This window comes from Electrophorus electricus, chromosome 17 (genome assembly GCF_041902795.1).
Source record: "Electrophorus electricus isolate QZ-2024a chromosome 17, ASM4190279v1, whole genome shotgun sequence".
Taxonomy (NCBI): Eukaryota; Metazoa; Chordata; class Actinopteri; order Gymnotiformes; family Gymnotidae; genus Electrophorus; species Electrophorus electricus.
The window spans coordinates 4,910,307-4,932,517 of NC_137513.1; the positions used below are offsets into that span (position 1 = coordinate 4,910,307).

Below are 22,211 nucleotides of genomic sequence, written 5' to 3' on the forward strand. Positions count from 1 at the left end.
TCACTTATTCACAATGGCCTAATGGTATTGAGTAAATAAAGAGAATTTCACAAAGAAGCCTTCACACATTTAAGGATAAGAACTATTTAATTATGTGTTCTGGAGAATGTAGTGCATTATTGCATAATTTTGATGAACAGTATCATGTATGTGGTTTTAAGACTTTATAAAACAATTTGGTTGTAAGCACAGTTCATTAGTCACCTGTCACTGCTATTAAGACACAACAAAACATTTATATATTATGTGACAGTCAAAAAATGTCTATCACTCTGAAAAGGGAAGACAGTGATTTTTCACTCAGACATTTTCTTTCTTAACTTAGCAACAACAAAAAAAAAACCTATCAAACTAAATTACTTCAAGGCTGACCATCTTTGTGTTTAAGCCATTTTTAAAATCTTGTATAAATGGGCAAAGGAACATGTTGAAAAGTGGATTAAGCACTGAGGACATTACATTGCCACTTGGGGCAGTATTGCATCTCACTACAATCCATGGAAGGCTAATCACAGTAGTAGCTAGATTTAAAAGTACTTTACATTTCAGTAAAATATCCCCCCCAAAAATTTCATTTTTCATTTACCAAATATCGTGATGAGTGATACTGTTATGTAGTATACAGGAACAGGACAGTCGGCACTGTTGCAGTACAAAGATTTGTTATAACTGCAGATGTGTATTTCATGCACATCTAAAATCTAGAACAAAGCCCTGAAGGAGGCAACAATAACATCATTAGGATTTAGTTATGCTTTAACTGAATGCATTCAGTAGCACATTCTCTACTCCAGAGACTGGTTGTCCATAGACAGATTAAGCCAAGTCTTCCACCAAATTAGACGATGTGTGGGGTTTCTCAATAAGACCTTGCTTTGTCTGTTTCTGGAAAGCCAGCCTTAGTGAGGTTGCTTTTGTGAGCTGCTTTCAGAGCCGTGGTCATCTAAGCAATACTATTATCCACTTGACCCAAGACATTATGGAACGTTATAAATATCGCTAGACTAGCACAAGAAGTATATTGTTAAATACCATTTGATGTTATGTGGGCATAACATCTTGCGGGAGCATAAATTGTACAATAGAGCCACGCAGTGGTTGTGAAAGGAACAGTCCCTGAACAAGTCAAATCAAAGGCATCATAAGATTAAGTTTATAAAATGCTGTACTCATAAATGACAAAGTATGCTGGGACAAATGTTTTACTTTCAATATCAGAGCTACCTAGAGGGTTCTGTCAGTGATTAAGAAAGGTAGTCTTGTCTTCATAGTCATTTAACCTAGCAATCAGACTTTACATTCCACATCAATGATTCCTACCACATTTACAACAAGATTCCTCACTTCATTTACCACCAGCCGCTTCACTATCAGCAAACGCACACGATCTTACCACAGTCTTCTTAGGCACCACACCCTGCACTACAATACATAGCTCTGAGTTCACTACTGGTGTGCCATGTTGTACTGATGAAACTGCTGGTTTATATTTATGAGGGGAAAAGTGAAATTGCGGTAATTAAATCGGCTTGAACTGCAATGCAGCACTCTCGGTGAAAGTGTCTGAAGAGCAATAAGAGAGAAGTGACAAGGATATACAGTAATCCTGACAAACAAGTGCATCCAATAAGCACTCAATAAGTGAGAAAAAAAAAACAGACACAAGCACTCTACCATATGGACAAGTATAAGTTGCCCTATGGCTGTCCTTCCTAAGAACAGGTGAAACTACACTGCAGTACTGGGCACTGTGGCTAGTACACTGGCCAATAATACAAATGCACTATACTTTGTGCAAAAGAACAACAACAAAAACATTTCTATGAATTAATACAATACGTGTAAATTCAGTGAAATTGGCAAAATGGCAAATATAGAAAGATGTATCTGCCACTGTCAGAGATGGAGAAATTCTTTCTTTTTTCCAGTCCATGCACTCTGTCAGGCGAACAGTGCTGAAAGAAGCAAGGAGTTTATATGGGAGAGGCTAAAGCAGGAGTCACTCTGCCTTGCCCTCAGTGGCAGCAGCCGTAGCTATGGGCGAGGCCGCCACCAGCCGCCCAGCCGGGTCCCCCTGGTCTGGCTTGTGTGGCCCCTCCCCTCCATCGGCCCCCTGCGGCACTCGTCTGTGAGCGTGACGTGGCCAGGCCGCCGGTCTACAGGGGTAAAGGAAGACCGCTGGGTCGGGCATAGCCGTGGGTTCCTCAGGGCCCGTGACCCTCTCGCGGGGCACACACTCTCTGGCCCGCTCTGCACGGAGGCATGAGGACAGCCCGGCACCACCACGTCGCTTGGGCTTGACAGCAGGTGGGCTGCCACCATAGGCGGGGGGCTGGGACGAGGCACAGGGAAGGGGCTTGTCGGCGCCTGCCGCCGCCTGCCTCCTGCGCTGTTGGTGCTGAAGCTTCTGCTTGGCCGTGTGCAGCTGGAAGGACAGGTGGGCAGCCGCCTCGGTCTGCTTCTGCAGCTCGCCGTTCAGCATGGCGGTCCTGTGGCTGCGTCTCTTGAGCTCCTCCAGGAAGTGGCGCTCTTTCTCCTTCAGGCTGGACCGCAATGCGCCCACCAGCGCCCCCTTGTGGCCAATCTCCTGGCGGAGCTCGTGGTGTGAGCGTTGCTGCTGCTGCAGCCTGCCCTCCACATTGCGGCAGCACGCCTCCAGCTGCTCCTCTTCCTCTCGCACCTCTGAGACACAAACATTGCAAACGTGCACATGCAGTAAACAAAAGCATCAGTAAACAGAATGCTCTTTGTGCTGCATTAGCTGGTATCTGTGAAATGCAAATTCACACCACACCCAGCAGGGAGTGTTTTCAACAAGCTTCCCTCCCAGGTGATCTTAAAACAGCAGTGATGTCATTCAAAAGCAAGTCAGTCAAATAAAACAAACATGACTGATATGAACAAGCCCTTCTTAAACTTTGCATGTACCACTATCTCCAAAAGCATGTTTGAAACTAATTTGATTGACTGAGTTTGGCAAAGGGCAAAAACAAAGACGATGTAATGAGTGAACACGGGCATGAGTTAGTAAATGTTTGAGGAAATCTTACATACTTAGCGTCGTCTTAGAGTTAGGAAAGTTTCATGCTTTTCCATAGCCACTGTATTGTCTGTAGCCAAAATCAGATTAATTGCTAACTGTCCACATATGCTCATGATGACAGGAGGCAAATTGTTTAAACCAATCAGATTAATGTACCCAGACCTTATATAACATAGATATAACGTAAACATACCACAGTATAATCATAGTGTAATATATGAGGAATAAATCACAGAATAAATACACTGCATACTAATTACACTGAGAGCATGTGGACCTCTACACCCAGCCCACGTGGGATTGGTAACCATCTGAGTGCCTATCCTTCTGTGTCCTTTTAAGCCATCTATTTATACTTCCTCTTTGTGCATCTGTCTAATGCAGCTGCATGTCGAGGCCTCAGTGGGCATCACCTGCTCCTAATGCCCTCGTTTCACACAGCTGGTCCATCAGCCTCGCAGCAGACCGTAATCTGATGAGCTCATACAGAGACTATAGAAAGTGCAGCGTTATCTGAGCCATCTCTGCTTTTCATCCACACATCCTTATTTCCTTCACTTCTTCTCTGTTCTTCTTGTTGAAGCCCTGACTACTCGTGCATAGTGGATTTGACGAATATTGGACATAATTAGGCCTTCCATCCGTTAGTTTGTTTTCAAAGTTTTGTTTACCTGTTCAAGATGTCTGCTGCTATTAACAGATGTACATGTGAAGTAAGTTCTATTAAATACTACTTTGATCAAGAATACAGTACAATACAGTGAAACCAAATACTGTTTCGTGTTGAAATAATTCACGGTGTATGCCTTTCACAAGTGATTCTGACATTGAAGATACACAAAATATAATATAAAGGACCCTATAATAAATTCAAACTGCCTACTTTTTCTGTCATTTTTACAACAGACTCTTTGCTAGTCTCATTGTGCCTGTCTGCCTGACCAGCATAATCTTAGCAGAAGCAAAACAAGTGGTAATTTGATAACCCCACTGGGACTATACTGAAGACAAGAGCAGTGGGGGTGGGTGGAGAGATCGTTTGCCTGAGAGCAGGATGAGTAAGACTAGGGCAGCATAAAAGGCCTGTAGAGAGGTAAAAAGGCCCACACGTTTCTGCCCTCAGCACTCCAAAAGTATCATTTTCCATTTAACCCTGATAAAATATTAAGAAAGATAACCATTACTCAGTAATAATATAGGACAGCAGAATACTAACACCAGTTCAAGACTTGGGAGAAATGTTTTGGCTTTTTTTTTGTCTTTTCTAGAATGGCTCAGACAGTTCTGGCAGTTACTTTTACTAAAGCATGTGACTAGTCATGTGACCAAGAGTGACCCAGTTTACACACACACACACACACACATTCTGTGTAAACTATAAGGACACATTATGCTCAAAGCCAAAAGGCAGCCACACACACAGTAAATGCCAATACCATGATCACACTATCCAAATGATCCTTTTGGAATGTCAACAACATTATTCCACAAGTTGATGTTGGAGAAATTGAAACAATGCAACATCAGTCATCATTTCAAATTATTGCATGTCCTACTCCTTATCTGCCCTGTCCAGACAATGTACTAATATTCAATATCAAAGCAGAACCAATAAGAAAAAATAAACCATATATTTTCTATATATTGCAAAAGGTGTATGAACTCAGAAGCCTGAGGACATAATATGTTTCTTTTTTTAATTCACCGATTTAGTGATTTGTGCATAATCTGGGGATCTGGGTCATGTTTAGACTTCCCGTGGCGCTTCAGCAGACTTTGAGCTCCCTCAGACCCTTGGTCCGAGGCCCCGGGGCACTGATCCCACTGGCCCAGTCAGTAATCTTATCCTGGCATAAGTATTACAGTATGTTTTTAAAAAATCTTCAAATTCAATTAATATTTACAAGCAACTACTGAATAGCAGATAACTAGTGTGTTGTCCTGATTCAGACAGGAACTGTTGCCATGTAAAATTTTCCATCGATGATCTGCCGACATGGGCATACAGATACAGGGTCGAGTGTCATCAAAGGTAAACCAGGACCTTTGTTTGTCTATTATGACGACAGAGACTGAGCACTCACCTGCTTCAGTCTTACCAGGAGGCTTCACGTTCAACTCGTGGGTCAATTCTGTAACAAAAAAGAAACAGACATTTTTTTTCTTGTTGTTGTTGTTTTTTTTTTTGAAGTGATGGCAAATATCCCTGAATTCATTCACCCAAAACAGTTGCCCTTCTGAACAACTGCCTTTCCTCCCAGTTGCCTCCCTCATCACTCAGGCCATGGAAAGATAAAAGCAAAAACACAGGTGTCACAGAGTCCCAGCAGCGAGAGAGAGCCAGAACCTCGTCGGTCAGGGAGTGCTCACTGGTCAGCATACTGCTCTAACCCTCATGAGCAGCAGGACAAAGCCAAACATATGCAGCAGAGTTTCAGCCGCCTCAGCACATACGCAGACGGGCTCGGGTGAACCAGCCTCGTACTGTATTACTGAGGGCGGGAACACAAGGCCCACGCTGCCAGGAAGCTATTGACCCGCAGCCCTTTAGTGGAGACCACGCCATCCTACAGAGAGGCGGGGGTGCGTGGGTGGTTGGAGGGAATGAGCTGCCCTTTCCCTCCTCATGCTAGGAGTTGGGTGGTATAGCCTGACCATCGCATGCACACACACCAATGGATCAGCCTGGGTGTGGCAGCAGGCCCTGAGCTGGAAGCTCACACATGGATCTTTGCACTGCTTTCCCGACAGAGATATTGTGCTTGTAGGGGGTTTGACGGCACTTTTATTTATAGCACCACATTTTATTTCATTTTAAGATTATGAAGACACGGACATCACAGTCCTGTGTTTTAATGCGTGCTGCTGAACAACATGTATCACCCAATATTGTTATTCCACCTGGTCCTGATTCACACTTATGACCACTGCCACTATGAACAAGCCTTATGTCGACTGCCACTATGAACAAGCCTTAGCAGTGATCTCTCAAGACAAACATATCGTCGTGCTTTTGAAATCTGCACTTTGCAACACCTGCCGTCTTGTCCGTTAATTCCACCTCTGTGCATCCTGATTCATGATCACAGGTTAATTAGGGGTGCACGATTCAGCAGAAATGGGAAAGAACATCAGTTCTAGAAGTTCAAAAAAACAAAAGGAAGTGACCGGTTAGCAAAAATATCTCCTTGTTGAACAGAACAAAACTACTGAAAAATGTATTTATTTTTTTGCTCTGTTGTGATATTTCATCGGATCTGTATGCACCTTTGGGCAGTTAAGTGTAAGTGAGCTGTGTGGCCCTGTCAGCACTTGTCCCTTGAGCTGCATCATTCTTCACCATGACAACATGGGCACCTATTCTTGGGCAGCTCTGCAGCCCCATCAGGTTTAGCTAGTGTGTGCTTGTGGATGTCTCTATGGCAAGGTGTCCTGCTGCAGCAGCGCGTTACCCCGAGACTCACCGGTGCAGCGCTTCTGCAGGGACAGGATCTCCAGGTGTAAACCATGCAGCAGGGTCAGCTGCTCCTGCCGCAGAAAAATGATGCTCCGCTCCACACTCTCCACCTGCTGGGCCAGCGCGCTTCTGTCCAGTACCACATGTGACCTCTTCACCAAAAAAATTATAAGGTTTAAAAAAAATGTTATAGGCAGAACTGACAACAATATGTAGCATATAATCACTACTTAAATTATATGATATAGAGATTCCTGGATATCCACTCACAAGAAGGTTACTTATCCAATTATATCAGGGACGCTAAAAAAAAAAAACTTAATTTAATTCACATTTATTGAAAGTTCCATTGATGCTGCTCTATATTTCAGCAGAGTTGCTTTTGCCTAGCACTAGTTCTATTTGCATCACTTATTTTCTGGCATATTTAGCAACCAAGCCATTTAGTGTCCAAATTTAACAATGTAAAATTGGTTTTTGATCTGATTGGAGAGAAACCTCTAACTTAGGGTAATAACAATAATGAATAAGGATATAATAATAATAATAATAATAATAATAATAATGAATAATAAAGCACTCCCAAATTAATTAGGCCCATTCCTGTTATTTTGGTTCAGTTTACCAAATTTTACCGGTTATTTTACAGAGCTTTCTGGACTTTATTAGTCGCTAACTGCAACGTGAAAGGTCGGAAATAGCAGACTTAAACCACAGCGTAGGCTTTGATTAGAGCTAGCGGGACCACATATTATCGCCTGTATGCATAAGACCTACATTAAACCAATAAGCAAGAAAATCAAAGCGTCTTAAAATAGGCTGTCGGCTCATTGATGATTTCCCTTTAACACATACCGCGCTCTCCATTACCGTCCGCTGCCCTGCGGTCCTAACGAAGAAAACAAAGCTTTCACCGAGGACTCGAGCCACCGTGAGGGACGGACGCGGCTGCCGAAACTCTGCTGCACGACACGTTCCGTTGACAGAGTGGGTAAAGCCTGATCTTCTGCGCCGGTGACATCTTGTCGACTCGATCGATATCCAGAGAAGAATTAAGTCGTCGTTGCCACGAGATGTTAACGGAGGTTAAAATTGAAGGAGACAAGCAAATGCTACGACGTCTAACATACTGTATGATTTTCCCCTTTATTAATAAAGTCACAGTCGATTAAAAATTATCCTTTTTTTTTTAACAATTTTTACTAGACGCAGTTCCCTGTCCATCTCCCAGTCTTCCGTTGCATCTAACGTTGTCTACACATACCGACACGGCGCCGTGACCGGAGCACGCGATGACACCGGTCAATCTGATTGGAGGACGCGGCGCTCTCCTTTCGCCATCAGCACGCGCGTACCGGGAGAACACACGCACAAAACCACCGTCGCCAGACGCCGCTAATTCACGTAAAAGCGAAGGTGGTTAAGGCCATTTTCTGTTTCGTGTTGCTCCGTGAGCCCATGTTCCTAAACTAAAATTGTCAACGTCCTTTCAAGCGTTTGGTTAGCAGCTAGAGAACCGTTATGCGTTTATTATAGGAGCATTTCTTCAGGGACTTCATATTTCCAGCACAGGTCGACGTAGACATCCCGTATTAAATTAGAGTAAACTAGTATAGTAAATCCTAGCCTAGGTTTCAGATTAAAAACTTCCCGTTGAAAATCTAAAAATGTTAAATAACGCATTTAATTAGTTAAAGCGAAAGCCACTGTGGAAAAGGGAGTTTATGGTAGAATGGAGTGATGGAAAATGAATAAAGTGGATGCAAAATATAACTAGGAGTATATAATCTAGTCCGTGTTCAGATGTTGCAATAGAAAAAGGAGGTTGAAAAATGGCATCATGGGAAAAACAAGGGAACAGAAAGTGATTTGTAGAGTACCTCCGTACACTCGGAGATTTTTACGTATGCATGTACCTTAAAAATGTCGATCCTGGTTATGACATTAATTTTAGCTAGGTTTTTACCACTGTATATTCATAAGGCAAATATATAAAACTATAGGAATAATTTATCTTCACACAATCTTTTGCATTTGTTTCTTTTTAACATGCCGAAATGACTAGTTAAAAGGCCATGGTTAATAACATGTTTTTGCCACATCTTACAGTGAGGAGCAAAAGAAAATTAAAAATACAAATTGGTCTTGCATTGATTAAAAAGAATATAAACCAAAAAATAAAATTGTTATTTATCATTTTAAAATAATCATATTACATTTCAGACTTATGCAGAAAAACGAAAGCAACACCTTCATCATGTAGTTTTCTGGCCAGATGGTGTTGTGCTGACTAATGATATGCTAATTATTTTTTTCCCCCCCAATCACACATACAAGTAAACAATTTTATCATCTATGGCTTTGGAAACTGGCAATGACCTTTCATTCACAACATTACCAATCACAGCACATTCTCACTTGAATACTCAATACCTTCTTAAAGTCAAATAAAAAATTCAAAGTAAATTGCTCACCACAGACCAAAAGTACCTACGCTCACAATATTACAATTATCATCTTGAGAATGTCCACATGTAGCTTTGACTCTAATAAATCCACATGTACATACTGATGAATCAGGGCTCAGACATATTACACTGTACATCCTCACACTGAAGCTGACAGTGGTTATGAATGATAACAATACATAAACTTAGTGTAAACCTGAGAATTTCACGAATAGCCAGTTTGCTCTAAACAAGAATATGCACACTTGACTGTTGTTGTAGTTTCTGCTGTTGATTCTCTTTCATCTACAATAATCTTGGCTTAATCTACAGTAATGATGTAGCTCCATTCTTGCTCCAGATGGAGTGTCATTTTTATTATGATTACATTTGTATGACTGATACGGCACATGTTGGCATGCTACTTGTAGTTACAGTGTGTGTTATCTTCCTCAGAACCCTGAGAGGGCCAGCATGAGCTCTCCTGACAAGCTGCCAACCTCTGCTCAGAGGGTTCAAGCTACACACTCAAACTGCACCTGCAGACCTGCAGGCTGGGGCTATCAAAAAGGAAATCACAAAGCCCAGGTCTTATCATACAAACCCCAATATGTTTAAAGAGAAGACATCATTCCACTATATTTAAATTCTTCAATAAGCAAAATATCTTGTCTGAAACAAAGAAACACAGATCAGCACTTACGTTATCTAAGAAAAATAAAAAAACAAATATACAAATGTGCATACAAAACAAACATACAAAACATGTTTGTAAAATGTTTGGCACACATTAGGCAGGATTGTTACTGGTTTAACAGTTATTTCTAAGTACACCAAGCAGCCTTGGGTTAGACTATAGTATGAGGTCATCGTTTTTTGTTTTTATATGCAGTGCCACCTCGAGGCTTAATGGCCAGCCAACAGTCTAATAAGCAGTGATGCAGTTGTCGGACATGAGTGCAGCGGACATGTTGCACTCTGTCAGCTGCACATCCTGTGAGGGAGAGAGGGGAGGATAGCCTCCTTTATGACTTCAGTAATAACACCGAGATAGAGGTCCTCTTAATACTGAGCTTGACCAAGACCGATGTCACTGCAGGTGGAATTAATTTCAGTGGACTGTGATCACGTTTAGACAGCCAAGCCTCATCCATGCCGGAAGGAGATGCGGTAACGGATATACTTAGACCCTTGCCCGGATAAAATACAGTAATAGACATGTTTGGACCCAACCACCCCTCCATACAACCAACCTTCCACCCCTCCAGCCCAACCCCAAGCTTCATTCCTCCGTTCTTGTTCTCTAGGCAATATCATCTAGATATATATGCGTCACAGCTTTCGGACAAACAGCCAACACTGTGTCATTCTGCTCTATCTGTCGTCTGCTGGTTGCTCAGCACACAGTGAGTTAGGAGCAGGCTGACTGATTGACTGACTGACTGAGTGACTGACTGATTGCTAGATTCTCATGAGGTAGCAGACACTGGCAACAAGACTTTAGCTCTTAGTAGTTCCAATAAACAAACCAACTTCAAATGGTGTATACAAGGTAAATGTATGCAGTCTCACGCATACTACACATATTAGTTTGAGAATTAATTGCCAGTTTAATATTTGAGTTAGCGTTTAGTAGATGTACATAAATTGTTGGGTGGTGGGGTTTAACATTTGCTATTTAATATTGTGTTTGTTTAGAAACTGAGTTTATTGTACCCTTGTCATTATCACCACACACACCTTTGATAGTATGACTACATGACTGGCTATATTTGTTATGAGCCTGTGGAAAGCTTTCAGGGAAATCATCCTTGGACTCTTACATGACTGCATGTGAGACTAAAATGATTATAGCCTTCGGAAGTCACACAAACTCAATTACTTTAATAAACTGGTCACGGAAGAATGAAGTCAGAGGGCTGATGTCATACTAAAAGACCCGTCTTCCCCATTCGCCCAAGAACTGCCTCAGACGCCAGCATCTGGATGGCGGGGGGGAGGACGAGGGGCGTACCCCTCACGTCTCCTTGTCCTTCTTGTTCTCTTTCTCACGGCTGGACTTGAGGAAGTCTGTGCGCAGCAGTCGGCAGAAGAGCACGATGGTCATGACGGTGACGATGGCCAAGCCGACACTGCCCACCGTGTAGCTGAGCAGCGGGATGCGTTCTCGGTTCAGCACCAGCCAGCGCGTCATCCACGCCAGGGTGCTGATGCGGAATGCCACATACGTGCCCAGGTTGACCATGCTGTTCACGCGGTACAGCACACGCTCAGCCATGTTGGCCATGCGCAGCATCTGCCGCAGGTGCAGAAAGATAGAATTGATCTCCACCATCAGGGCCACCACGGCGAAGCCCACGTAGAGGTGCGTCAGCACGGACAGGCCGAAGCAGGTGATCACCTGCAGAGAGAGAATGGAGGAGAGGGGCCCCGTGCTATAGCTGTGATTAAGGATGCATCATTTGTGAAGCTGTGCAGCTAGAGTAAATAGTTCAGGTCAAAATGATTAATGACTCAAACACACCACAGCCATATTTCTTAGTAGCAGATGCACCTTCCTCTGTGTGCAGCCCGAAGCAGCAGGCACTATATGAGGGATTGAATGAATTTCTGCATGCTGCCTTGTTTTATTGGCCATGAGCACAAAGGCAGAATTGAACCATCATCTGCCAGTGTGACTACGCAGGGCCACTACACTACTACAACCATGGCATAGATACTTACAAACTGTTTCACTTTTTAAATATAATGGAAGTGTTGCTTCCTGCACTTATACTTCCTTTAAGAATCATCTCTCCGAAATCTGTGTGTAAAGTGTGACTTTATACTTGCTGTAGCTTTTCGACCCATGTCAGTACATTGGCGAGTTTATCATTCATCTATGAAGACCAACCACTAGGTGGCAGTGTATTTTTAGCTATGAAAACACGTTTGTAACAACTCTTTATCCAGAGAAATATTCATGATTAGTATTCATGAACTATGAACTAGGTTATTTCAGTTAATCACATTACTCTGTAGCAGACTTGTGCCAACACCTGATAATGTCAACATTCCTAGTCACATATCAAGACCAAACAAAATTGATGTAACAGGTATGGTGAGAGAGCTTCAGAGACAGTAGTTTCCAGACCAGACATGAGAGCTAGGGTTAGGGTTAGGGTTAGGGTGTGTGAGCAATCATTTGATGCATGTTCACATGTACAAACACATGTATGAACAGATGGTGCTCTCTTGAGTCGGGCACACTACAAATACGAAAAGCTGTGCAATGAATCGCAAACCATAACGTGTACTCCTACAGCCTGCCACACGTTGTGTGAATTCTATCCTGATCTTAACCTCGATTTTGTCTTCCTGACCTTTTTTTCCCAATAAGAAATGATGTGCAGGTCGGGAAGTGAATATAACTCGACTGTCGCACGGATAATCTGGTAGTGTGAGGACAGCATCTGTAGATAACGCTAGTGTGAGATGAGTAGACAAGCTTCAGGCAGTAGCAGCCTCATTGAAAAACAGCAAAGAGAGCAAATGTGTTCTGATTTTTACTTTGGTTGTGATTTTCAGTGTGCGTAACTGGAAACATTTCAACTTAAAATATCAGGAATTATTGTAGAATATATGTTCTTATACCTTGAGCATTGAAAAGCCCTATCAGTAGTTGCCACACAGAGCACAGAAGTGACTCCAACAGGTGTGTTTGAGCTTTGGTGCATTCTAGGAGGGGTGTGCCATTACACATGCTTTGGTCACCTAGACTACTCACACAACAGCCAGCACCCAACACACACCATGTCCTAACAGCACCCTCAACAAACAAGACCATGTGCTCCCTAAACAAACCTATAATCCTTAACCTGCTGATCTCTCCTCAGTTTACCATCAGAAAGGAGTTAAATTGGAGCCATGGTAACCTCATGGCATCTTGTGAAGTAGCATTACCTATACGGCCATGTAAAACAAGCAACACCCACCTCTTGTGTTTAACGAGGCTGACAAAAGCAGAGCTTGGGTGAAGAAAACAGAGGGCATGAAAGCGCCATGACTATGATAATGATAATTGGCAGGAACATCCTCCCTTGGAGGAGAATTACTGACAGGGTGAGTGGAGCAATTGACCTTTACTCTAGCGATGCATGCGGAGCATCCTTTTATCAATAATCCCAGCCTATGCAGGGGGCTCTGTGGCTTAGAAATGGAGCATGCAGAGATGATGCAACCCATTGGGAAAAGTTGATTAGACTGAGACATGATAGCTTGACACAAAGGCAAAAGAAATGAATCTCCTGGGTGCCCAGTAAACCCCCCACCCACCCACTGGGGCCTGGTTGTTTAATTCACCTTCTGCCAGCGGTTGGAGTTAATCAGTGTTAGCAAGCGTCATTTCAGTACTGTACCATAAGACCTCTGATGCTGTGTGTATGCAGGCGAAGGTCCCCTGACCCAGACCCCAAGTTTCCGAGACAGAGGATGGATGACCAGGGTGCAAAGCATTCGAAAGCAAAGCACATGCTGATTCCATGTGACCCATTTCTGGTTCTTTTCAACTTCATCTCAAGCCAAGTCCATGGCACCATGGTATGGCTAGTTTGGGTCCTTTGCACGGGAAGCTCCCTGTTGAGCAGTAGAGAGTTGATTAAAACCACTGTGCTATGCACATGTTTGGCTTTGTATGCCTTTCCCTTCGGGGTCAATTAGCAGCAACCATAGTGATGATAAGCATCTCCAAGCAGGTCCAGCATGGAAAACAAACCAGAAGCACTGACTACCAACCCAGAGACACTGAACCTCTGTCAGAGATTTCTCTCAGATAAAAATGAGTTGTAGAAGTGTTTTGAAACTGGCTTGCAGAAGGATGGGAGTGGAACACTTTCAAGAAGCACAGACTTGTGCTAGTCAAGCCAGTCGAGTGAGATGTGTTGATAATCATCACACCTACACACAGACAGGCTGAGTATCTCTCTCTCTCTCTCTCTCTCTCTCTCTCTCTCTCTCTCTCTCTCTTGCTCTCTCTCTCTCACTCACTTACTCACTCACACACACACACACACACACACACACACATACACACACACACACACACACACACACACACACACACACACACACGTCCAGATACTGGAGAGATTTAGCAATCTTACCGCAAACACACAGATTTACACAATGTAGCCCACACAATCCTCACTAAATATACATACCACATAAACACTTAGCCCTGTTTAGCCAAATCATTGGCATGCAGGATACGGCCCGATGGTTTGAGGGAGAGAAAAGGGCACATAGAAGATTGGGGCAATGTGTGTTTGTGTATTTATATGTGTAATAATACTTTGGAGGCGGGGGCATAGTAAGAACTCAAAGGAGCTTATTAAGGTGTAAACATAATAATACAGATAGTAATAAAGATAGTAATACAAACCTTTGTGTGTGTTTGTATACAGTAGATATTGTGTGTGTGTGTGTGTGTATTTAGTACCTACTATAATACAAACCTCTGTGTGTGTGTTTAGTACATACTGTAATACAAACCTCTGTGTGTATTTAGTACTTACTATAATACAAACCTCTGTGTGTGTGTTTAGTACATACTGTAATATAAACCTCTGTGTGTATGTAGTACCTACTATAATACAAACCTCTGTGTGTGTGTATTTAGTACCTACTATAATACAAACCTCTGTGTGTGTTTAGTACATACTGTAATACAAACGTCTGTGTGTGTATTTAATACCTACTATAATACAAACCGATGTGTGTGTATTTAGTGCCTACTGTAATACAAACGTCTGTGTGTGTATTTAGTACCTACTATAATACAAACCGATGTGTATTTAGTACATACTGTAATACAAAGCTTTGTGTGTGTATTTAGTACATACTGTAATATAAACCTCTGTGTGTGTGTATTTAGTACATACTGTGCATACTTCCTTGTCTTTGGTGAGTTACTGACATATGCTGAGGTGAGTGGTATTTGGATACGGGCAGTAGAGAGGTGTTGTGACAACTGGATTCCCTGTGACCCTAGAAGTCCACCATCCTGGTGTCTGCATTCATTATATAGTATCTAAATGGGAAGTGGCTTCAACCACGAAAAAGTACCTTTGTGTTCAGTCACCACAAATGTATTTAAACAATATGATTCTAAGTGCTAAATTCTAAGTGCATGCGTTAAATTAGAAAACTATGTCCTAGCAGCTACAAAATGTAGACCAAATTATGACCTAAATAGTTAGAAAATATAGACCAAAATGTTAACACAGTAGCCTTCAATGGCCCACTAACCCCAGATCAATGGGAGGCACAGTGAGGTGTTTATCAGTGTGGGTGCTCCCTTCAGTGTGTTTTTCATGTCACACACAGGGACACAGTGCATTGTTAAGAGGGTTTTCCAGTGACTCACCAAACACTAGCACTCAGACCTACTACACTGAGCACTCCTGTTAAAAACAAGGGCTGGCTTTCTGGGCAGGCTAAACAACAACAGTGCCATTGTACAGAGAAAAACTTTTTTATTCTCTGGCCTCTGAAATCCTGATATTCCATATCTCAGTGACAATATTATATGAAATTATAATTATATGAAATTGTGACAGGGATGTGTTCTCACCCCATTGCTCTATGAATATAATGCAGTCTGAGGATCATGTACAAAAAGGCTCATACATACATGGTAACCATGGAAACCAGATGGAGCCCTGCATCTATGGAGAGTCCTTTCATCATTGTTTAGTTCTCACCATACTGAATTACAGCCAGTGTTCAGTGTATGTCTCAAGTCTCCTCCCTGTGACGCTGCTGTATGCATTCTGCCATCACTGGCTTTTAAATTACATATATAAAAAACAATCCCCATGGGAGAGGCAGAGGGTTGTTACACAGTACACAGTACACAGTACTCTATACCAGTTGGACCGCAAACCTTTGAACTTCCAGACCAACACTGCTACGCTACTGTGGGTGCCACTGCTCCGTTTGCCTTATACCAAGAACATAACCAAGCACAAGAGCCCCACGCCTACTGCTCATATGCAGAATTGTAGAATTTAAATTTGCATGGCAAGAAGAAGTGGGAAAAAACTCAAAGGTCCAGACTTCTAGCTAGTCACATGAACTGCTGATTCCTACAACACAAGTAACGCCACACTTACCACCTTAGAGTTTGTGGTAAGTTCCAAGATGAAATGTACAAAACTTGGACAGGGCTTTGATGTGTGACATTGTAAATGTCTTTTTTACTTCTCACAGATAGCCATTATAGCTCACTGCCAAACATATATGTAAATCATGGATCTTTTTTTGAGCCATGTATACTGAAGCTTCAAGACGTCCTCAGAGATGAACATACACAAATTACAAATTTTTATTTCTGCTTTTCCTGGAGTTACAGTTCATAATCACTAAAGTACTTAAGTCCATCTGAGCTTTTTTTTTGGCAAAAAACTGTGCCCTGTTCTGGAGGCATTAGCAAGCAGGTATATACAGTACAGAAGAGCAAGGTAGGAGTGTAGAGGAGGTTTCTCCAGATTGATGGAGAGGATGGAGGGCTTGTTTTCACTGGGGTCTCCTTCGCGGTCCTATGCAAAGCAGGAACATGTGGTGAGCAGATGTCACTACCTCTGTAAAGAAGAGGGGAAGGAACTCCACTCCTAAAGGTGACAGAAATACACCTCATCCAGGAGCATTCGGCTCACACACATTCCTACTCCACAGTATCATTCTGCTCCCTGCACACTCCTTAGTGTTCAAGCTGCCATTTTCCAACAACCTGGTATCATACTGTTTACACTTGCATTCAGCACAGTGATGCGTTCCTATAATAATAATAATAATGCAAGAATGACCTGAAAAATCAAAGAGCCTGTTTAGAACATTTAGAAAGTGTTCATTTCAAGAGGACTTTTGTATATGTATTTCCAAAGCTTCCAGAGGTTGTGTGTCAACTGAAAATTGCACTGCTATAATACTATCATTCTCTTCAACAAATGATAATACTCAATACCAAATGAAGTCATTTATTTGTGTGTTTGAGGCATAGCAGCCATTAAGCAGTTTATAGACTTCAGTGAATCCAATGGGAGCAAAGATTGGAAAGCCCCAGTTCTCAGACAGCAGACCTGTTAAAAGGATTCTGTACAAATGATTTTACCCAGAAGAGGAGCAGCTACTACCACTGCATCTCTGCTCGGACCATGTGAGCACGCTGGTTCTGTCAGAGAAACAGAAAAGCTAAGCTTATGGTGGAACTGTTCTTCACATTGCCGGTTTCCGTACACGTTCAGCATCTCTTCATAAGGAAGCACTTTTACTTTCCTCTTCACTACCGCTGGAAACTACACTTCCAAAGACAGCGGCCGAGTGGCACTGCCTAAGCTAAATCCTTCCACAAGAAGGATAAATCCTTCCTTTTTCCATTTATTCCATTCAGCCAGACATTACAGAAGCCAGAGGGTCCTTACTGAAAACCGAACTGCGCTTATTAAGGGTAACTTTTCCTCACCACAGCCAGATGACTGTACAAGTTCGCCATCACTCATATAAGGTCAAGCAATACATTAGTTTCCTATTTTTGTCCCAGACAGCAGGTCTTCCCGTTTCCCGAGAGGAAGAGGAAGGTCAGAAATAAGAGGGGAAAGAGAGTCTTTGTGCGGCTGGCGGAGAGCCACCACCCCATAATTCACTAATCTACATGAGCTCTACGAAGGTCAAACAAACACACAAACAAGAAACCAGCATTTCATAAGAACCTTGGAGGGCTAAAAATATTTTTGGTGTGATCAGAGTGTTTGCTGAGTAGGCACAATACCATGGGAATGGGATTCTCGTATGCACGGATGGACAGAATTTCTCCGGAAAATTGCACAAGGAGGAGGTAAGAGGGAATGACATGACATGGCGAGTGGGAAGGGGGGTGTGGTTTAGTAATCCACATTTCCTTTAATAATCTGGCAACATGTTCTCTCTAGCCACCTCAGGGAACAAGTGCTCCCAGGAAAAGGGAACAGGCTGACGACAACAACACCAAAAACAAAAACAAAAACAACAACAACAACAACAGACTAGGGCTGGCTGCTAAAGTCTCTGAGCTACAGCATTTGAGAAAAGCTTGCGTGTGGGTGTGTACTCACACAAACACAGAATCACTAGGTCTGGCACATTTTTTTCTCCATCTGTTGAAACATACATTAAAAACTGTCCCCAACATTGACTATTTGAGCAAATCTAACTCAAACAGACAAATGTCAAATGTTTTTTTTTTAAATGTATGTTTCTTTTCTTCTGCTGGTAACAGTTTTGAAGCTCATTGCAGTGAACCTTTGTAGTAATCCTTTCTGAGGCACATACTACATAAGTAGGTGTTATTTGAGTTTTTTGAAACTCAAAAGGTGGTCAGACAGGTTAAACAGTAAAGGCGTAGAAGACAAGAGGACTTTCAGCGGACAAAGCTCAGGTACCCAATTAGCTAGACAAGTAAAACAGGAACTTAGGACTTAACAAATATCCACTTTTGACCAGAAAGGGATTCATTAGTTGTCTTCTAGTTTGTCTTACTCACCACCATGTGATGGAAAAGAAGTTCCCACGACTGGTTGATCTTCTGATTGAAAATCATGTCAAAAAAGTCATATATGAAGTACCCTAGAAAAAAAAGAAAAGAAGAAATCAAATCATTAATAATCGAGATCCGTTAAAAACTGGCTCATGGCATATCAAATCCTTATTAAGGGCATAGCTCCCATGGTGATGGTAACGAAGAAGCCAGTTACAGAGGCCTATTTATGTCCATCTCCTACTATGAAGGTATCCATGGAGATAGTGTTTTGGGGCACTGAAATGAAATGAACAAAGAACATGAGCATTGAGCCCATTTATGTATACATAATGATACGTTTTTTCCTGTTCACGGCATCAGTCTGGGAATAATGCCTGCCCTGTGGATCATTACTGTTAAAAATCCAGCATTAAACAAAAGCAGTTTTGCCATGACAGAGCTTTTCTCTCTCATTTCACATAAAGCATGGAATCGATATATTCTGAAAAACAACTTGTTTTTTTTCATGGTGAGATGCCAGAGTTTGATGCACATTTTAAAAGGTTGATCTTAGACTGACTACAAGATATTAATCTGTGCTACATTCTGTTTTGTTTGCTTTAGGCATGGCCAGTTAATTGTACAGGCCATACAGGCTGTAGCTGAGTGCCTCATGTGTGCAAGGGGCCCAGATCAACATATAAAAACAAAAGGAAATGTTTTAATCCCTTTTACTTCACCCGTATTCACACACAACATCTCACAAAATAAAGACTATGCTAAAATGTCAAGATCATTTACTATTATGTTCAATTTTCATTTCATAAGGCAAGCTAACAAAGTATATTAAATGATGGGTTTTGCGATCGAAAACAGCAACAAGTGAAACAAATATAAACTAATGATATAAGATATAAAACTCTTAAATTAACCATGTATTTCAGTGGGAATTTGACTGTTATTTTAGCCATCATTTGCAAGGCTATAGTCCAGTTGCAGGTATTTTCTTTTTTTTATTTGTTGTTCCGTTGCATCAGAATTTATATAGCTGTATTATTTTGTTGCTTGATATTGGCCTATTCATTATGCTGTCGTTGTTTCTATATTGCAAATAAAATACGTAAAACGCTCGTTTTAAGGGGACCCCAAAGGTTTCACAGCATATGGCCACAAAAAGGGACTAATCCAGCGTTGGCCTTAGGTCTTTAGAAACAATAGACATTTTACACTGTAGTGGATATTACAGTCACTCAAATACTGTCCTGAGAATTCAGCCAAACAGAAAACAATCAGATTACACTCCATTCTTTCCCAACCAAGACTGTTTCCAGATGTCATTGTGAAGCGTATGCCTCACTGGTGTTTAATATACCTGTTGGATGTCAGTGAACCCAGTGACTAGTAAAAAGAATGTATCAGCAGGTAGGTTTTTACATTAAACAGAGATCTGGCGATATAATTAGTCAATTGATGGAAAAAAAGGCTTTTATGCTTCATAACTACCTTAACCATACAAAAAACACTCAGTGTGTAGCAGTTGAGGCATCTAGTATGTTATGGGAGTGTGTGTTATCTGGTGGGCATGCCAGATAACATGTTTTATGTAGTGCAAAGCTCTGAGGTGGAAGGCAGTGGGCAAAAGCATACGGATCCCCACCACAATTCATTATGTTATCATGCTGCATAATTGACTGGCCAGCTCCGGGCTGCGTGTCTAAGGCATCGATGTGTGGGTTGATGATTAAATGTTCACTTGAACCAGTGACCCATTCTTTTAGAGTCATGTGACTAAAGGCTGGAGCACTGATGCCTGGGACGGATTATGAAACCACCCATTGATTGTCCAGCCAGAGCTAACACCTCTGCCAACACCAAGACTGGGATTCTTGGCTGAAAAAGCGCTATCACAACACCTACAGGTTCTAAAACAAATAAAGCCAGAGAGAATAAAGCATTGGGTATTTGTGCATTTCAAAATAAAGGCTCCCATTTTACAGAATGACATCTACTTCTGCTGCTACACAATTAGGTGTTTATTCAGTTTGTGCTTTGTAAAAAGAAACTTCATTTGATGGCTGCTGTTAATGGACCTAAGACCATTGTCGAGGTTTGAGTAGCAGTTGTGCCATGTGCATGTACTCTGAAAGATCCAAGAACAAACTGCAGCATTTCACGGCCAAGGGAAAATGTGGGTTGGGCTGAAAGTGATCTGTGACTGTGAGGATGGGAAGGTGCTTTTCTTAGCAGGACGAGATTTCCAGGGTTGCCTAACAGACTTCAGTCTCCTTCTTTCGCTCAAAGGTACACAATGTTGCATGTGCTCAAGTTCACAGTATCATGCGCATGTGCGCCTGGCGCTGTTAAGGCCATAAAATAAGAGAGAAGTCTGCTAGATTGGAAACGCTGACAAATTTAGTGAATAATACCGAAAAAATAACAAGGGAAAAAATGAAAAGTGAAGAAGGAAATGCGCATAAATCATACGAACTACGCAACCTCTGATCCCTCTGCAATGGCAAAAAGGCTAAGTAGGTTTCCTCTTACTTACCAATGGATACGGATACCAAGGTATGTGAGAAGACGGAGTGTGTTTCTATCAAATCTTCCGCCATCTGTGGATGCATATAAAAACTAGAGGAAAAGAAATGTCAGCGCGATCCAGGTCATTTACGTCACAATTCATAGGTTTCTTTATAAAGCACTCTGAACAGTGATTGAAGAAACCGATAGATGAATTAAACGCCATGACCTCTCTGCATTGAATAACATTGTCTACCTGAGCTATATTCTCTGTACAAGCCCCCCCCCCCCCCCCCCCCCCCAAAAAAAAACCATCAGTCTCTGGAGAGTGAAACAGTTACGCTCAGTACGCATTTATACATATCCATCTACAGTGTGCGGGGACGCCGAGACTTACCAAAGCATAGACCACAATCCGGTAATAAGGCTGTGAACGAAAGACGTAGAAATGTTCCTCCATTTCCATATATTCTTCTGAGCTGTTGCTGGAACAGGAAGTTTTTCAACTCCACAGTTTACCAGTCTGAAAAAGCCCACAGATGCGCCCGCTGTCAGGATGACTGAATCCAACGCCATGTTTCTGGTGTTTCTTGTTTGTTGGGTGACGCTTCCAGACCTGAGAAATAATACGATACCGTTCTGCTGCCTATTTACTTCACCAAATTAAACAAATCGTTTATATTAGTATATTTTTTACATAATGATGTGCATTTATAATGGAGTGCTGCCTGTCCCGTTATGGAAAATAATACACTGACAACATGCGCTCATCTTGGAAAAAAAAACTAAGTTGATGTAACTGTTGGGAGTGCAGCGAGAAGTGCGTGAAAGAAGGAAATACTAACCTGTGGGGAATGGATTAATTCAGAGAGCGTTCGTCTGTTATACAATCCTAAAATGCCTGTGTACATTTTTTCCTCCTACAGTAACCAAACTGCCCAATCCCCGCCCAATTTACAGGAAGTGCGGCTGAACTATAGACAGAAGTTTACTGAAATTCCTTCCCTTGTGGGAAGCGTACTGGGAAAACAGGCGATTCGTGAAACCTCAATAAAAAAAGCAAGTAATTTAAAAATTACTAAGATAAGAAATTACTAAGAAAACAAACAAATGTAGAAAGAAAGAAAGATATAACAAGTGAAGTGTATTTGAAACTAAGAACACATACATGGAAACTAATGCCCTGTTTTTATTTTAGACGTCTTTATTTTT

General features: G+C 41.9%; 2 protein-coding genes across 3 annotated transcripts; both read right to left on the reverse strand.

Annotated features, from left to right (window-relative positions):
• Positions 1-68: 68 nt before the first annotated feature.
• Positions 69-7,757, reverse strand: ccdc92ba (coiled-coil domain containing 92Ba). 2 transcript variants are annotated; one of them, XM_026997791.3, is made up of 4 exons: positions 7,356-7,757; positions 6,508-6,652; positions 5,128-5,175; positions 69-2,682 (listed from the first exon to the last, which is right to left on the reverse strand). In XM_026997791.3, exons 1-4 carry the CDS (start codon positions 7,365-7,367, stop codon positions 2,000-2,002), a joined length of 888 nt encoding a protein of 295 aa, XP_026853592.2. In that variant the 5' UTR covers positions 7,368-7,757; the 3' UTR covers positions 69-1,999. The 2 variants fall into 2 exon arrangements, with proteins under 2 accessions (XP_026853592.2, XP_081555849.1); XM_081699723.1 differs by lacking the exons at positions 6,508-6,652; positions 7,356-7,757 and adding an exon at positions 5,264-6,496.
• Positions 7,758-8,513: 756 nt separating this feature from the next.
• Positions 8,514-21,979, reverse strand: tlcd2 (TLC domain containing 2). Its single transcript, XM_026997773.3, has 5 exons — positions 21,845-21,979; positions 21,397-21,615; positions 21,028-21,110; positions 18,504-18,586; positions 8,514-11,348 (listed from the first exon to the last, which is right to left on the reverse strand). Exons 2-5 carry the CDS (start codon positions 21,573-21,575, stop codon positions 10,965-10,967), a joined length of 729 nt encoding a protein of 242 aa, XP_026853574.2. The 5' UTR covers positions 21,576-21,615; positions 21,845-21,979; the 3' UTR covers positions 8,514-10,964.
• Positions 21,980-22,211: the final 232 nt, after the last annotated feature.

Bases quoted from the DNA above. Each gene is read 5' to 3' on its own strand.
- tlcd2 (XM_026997773.3), bottom strand. From the start codon at position 21,575: ATGGCGTTGGATTCAGTCATCCTGACAGCGGGCGCATCTGTGGGCTTT. The intron at 21,111-21,396 runs GTAAGTCTCGGC...CTTTTCCTCTAG, and splicing joins GGATTGTGGTCTATGCTTTG to TTTTTATATGCATCCACAGA. The intron at 11,349-18,503 runs GTGAGTAAGACA...CTCTCTCTGCAG, and splicing joins TTCTTTTCCATCACATGGTG to GTGATCACCTGCTTCGGCCT.
- ccdc92ba (XM_081699723.1), bottom strand. From the start codon at position 5,423: ATGCTGACCAGTGAGCACTCCCTGACCGACGAGGTTCTGGCTCTCTCT. The intron at 5,176-5,263 runs GTGAATGAATTC...TTTTTGTTACAG, and splicing joins CAGAAGGGCAACTGTTTTGG to AATTGACCCACGAGTTGAAC. The intron at 2,683-5,127 runs GTGAGTGCTCAG...TTTGTGTCTCAG, and splicing joins TCCTGGTAAGACTGAAGCAG to AGGTGCGAGAGGAAGAGGAG.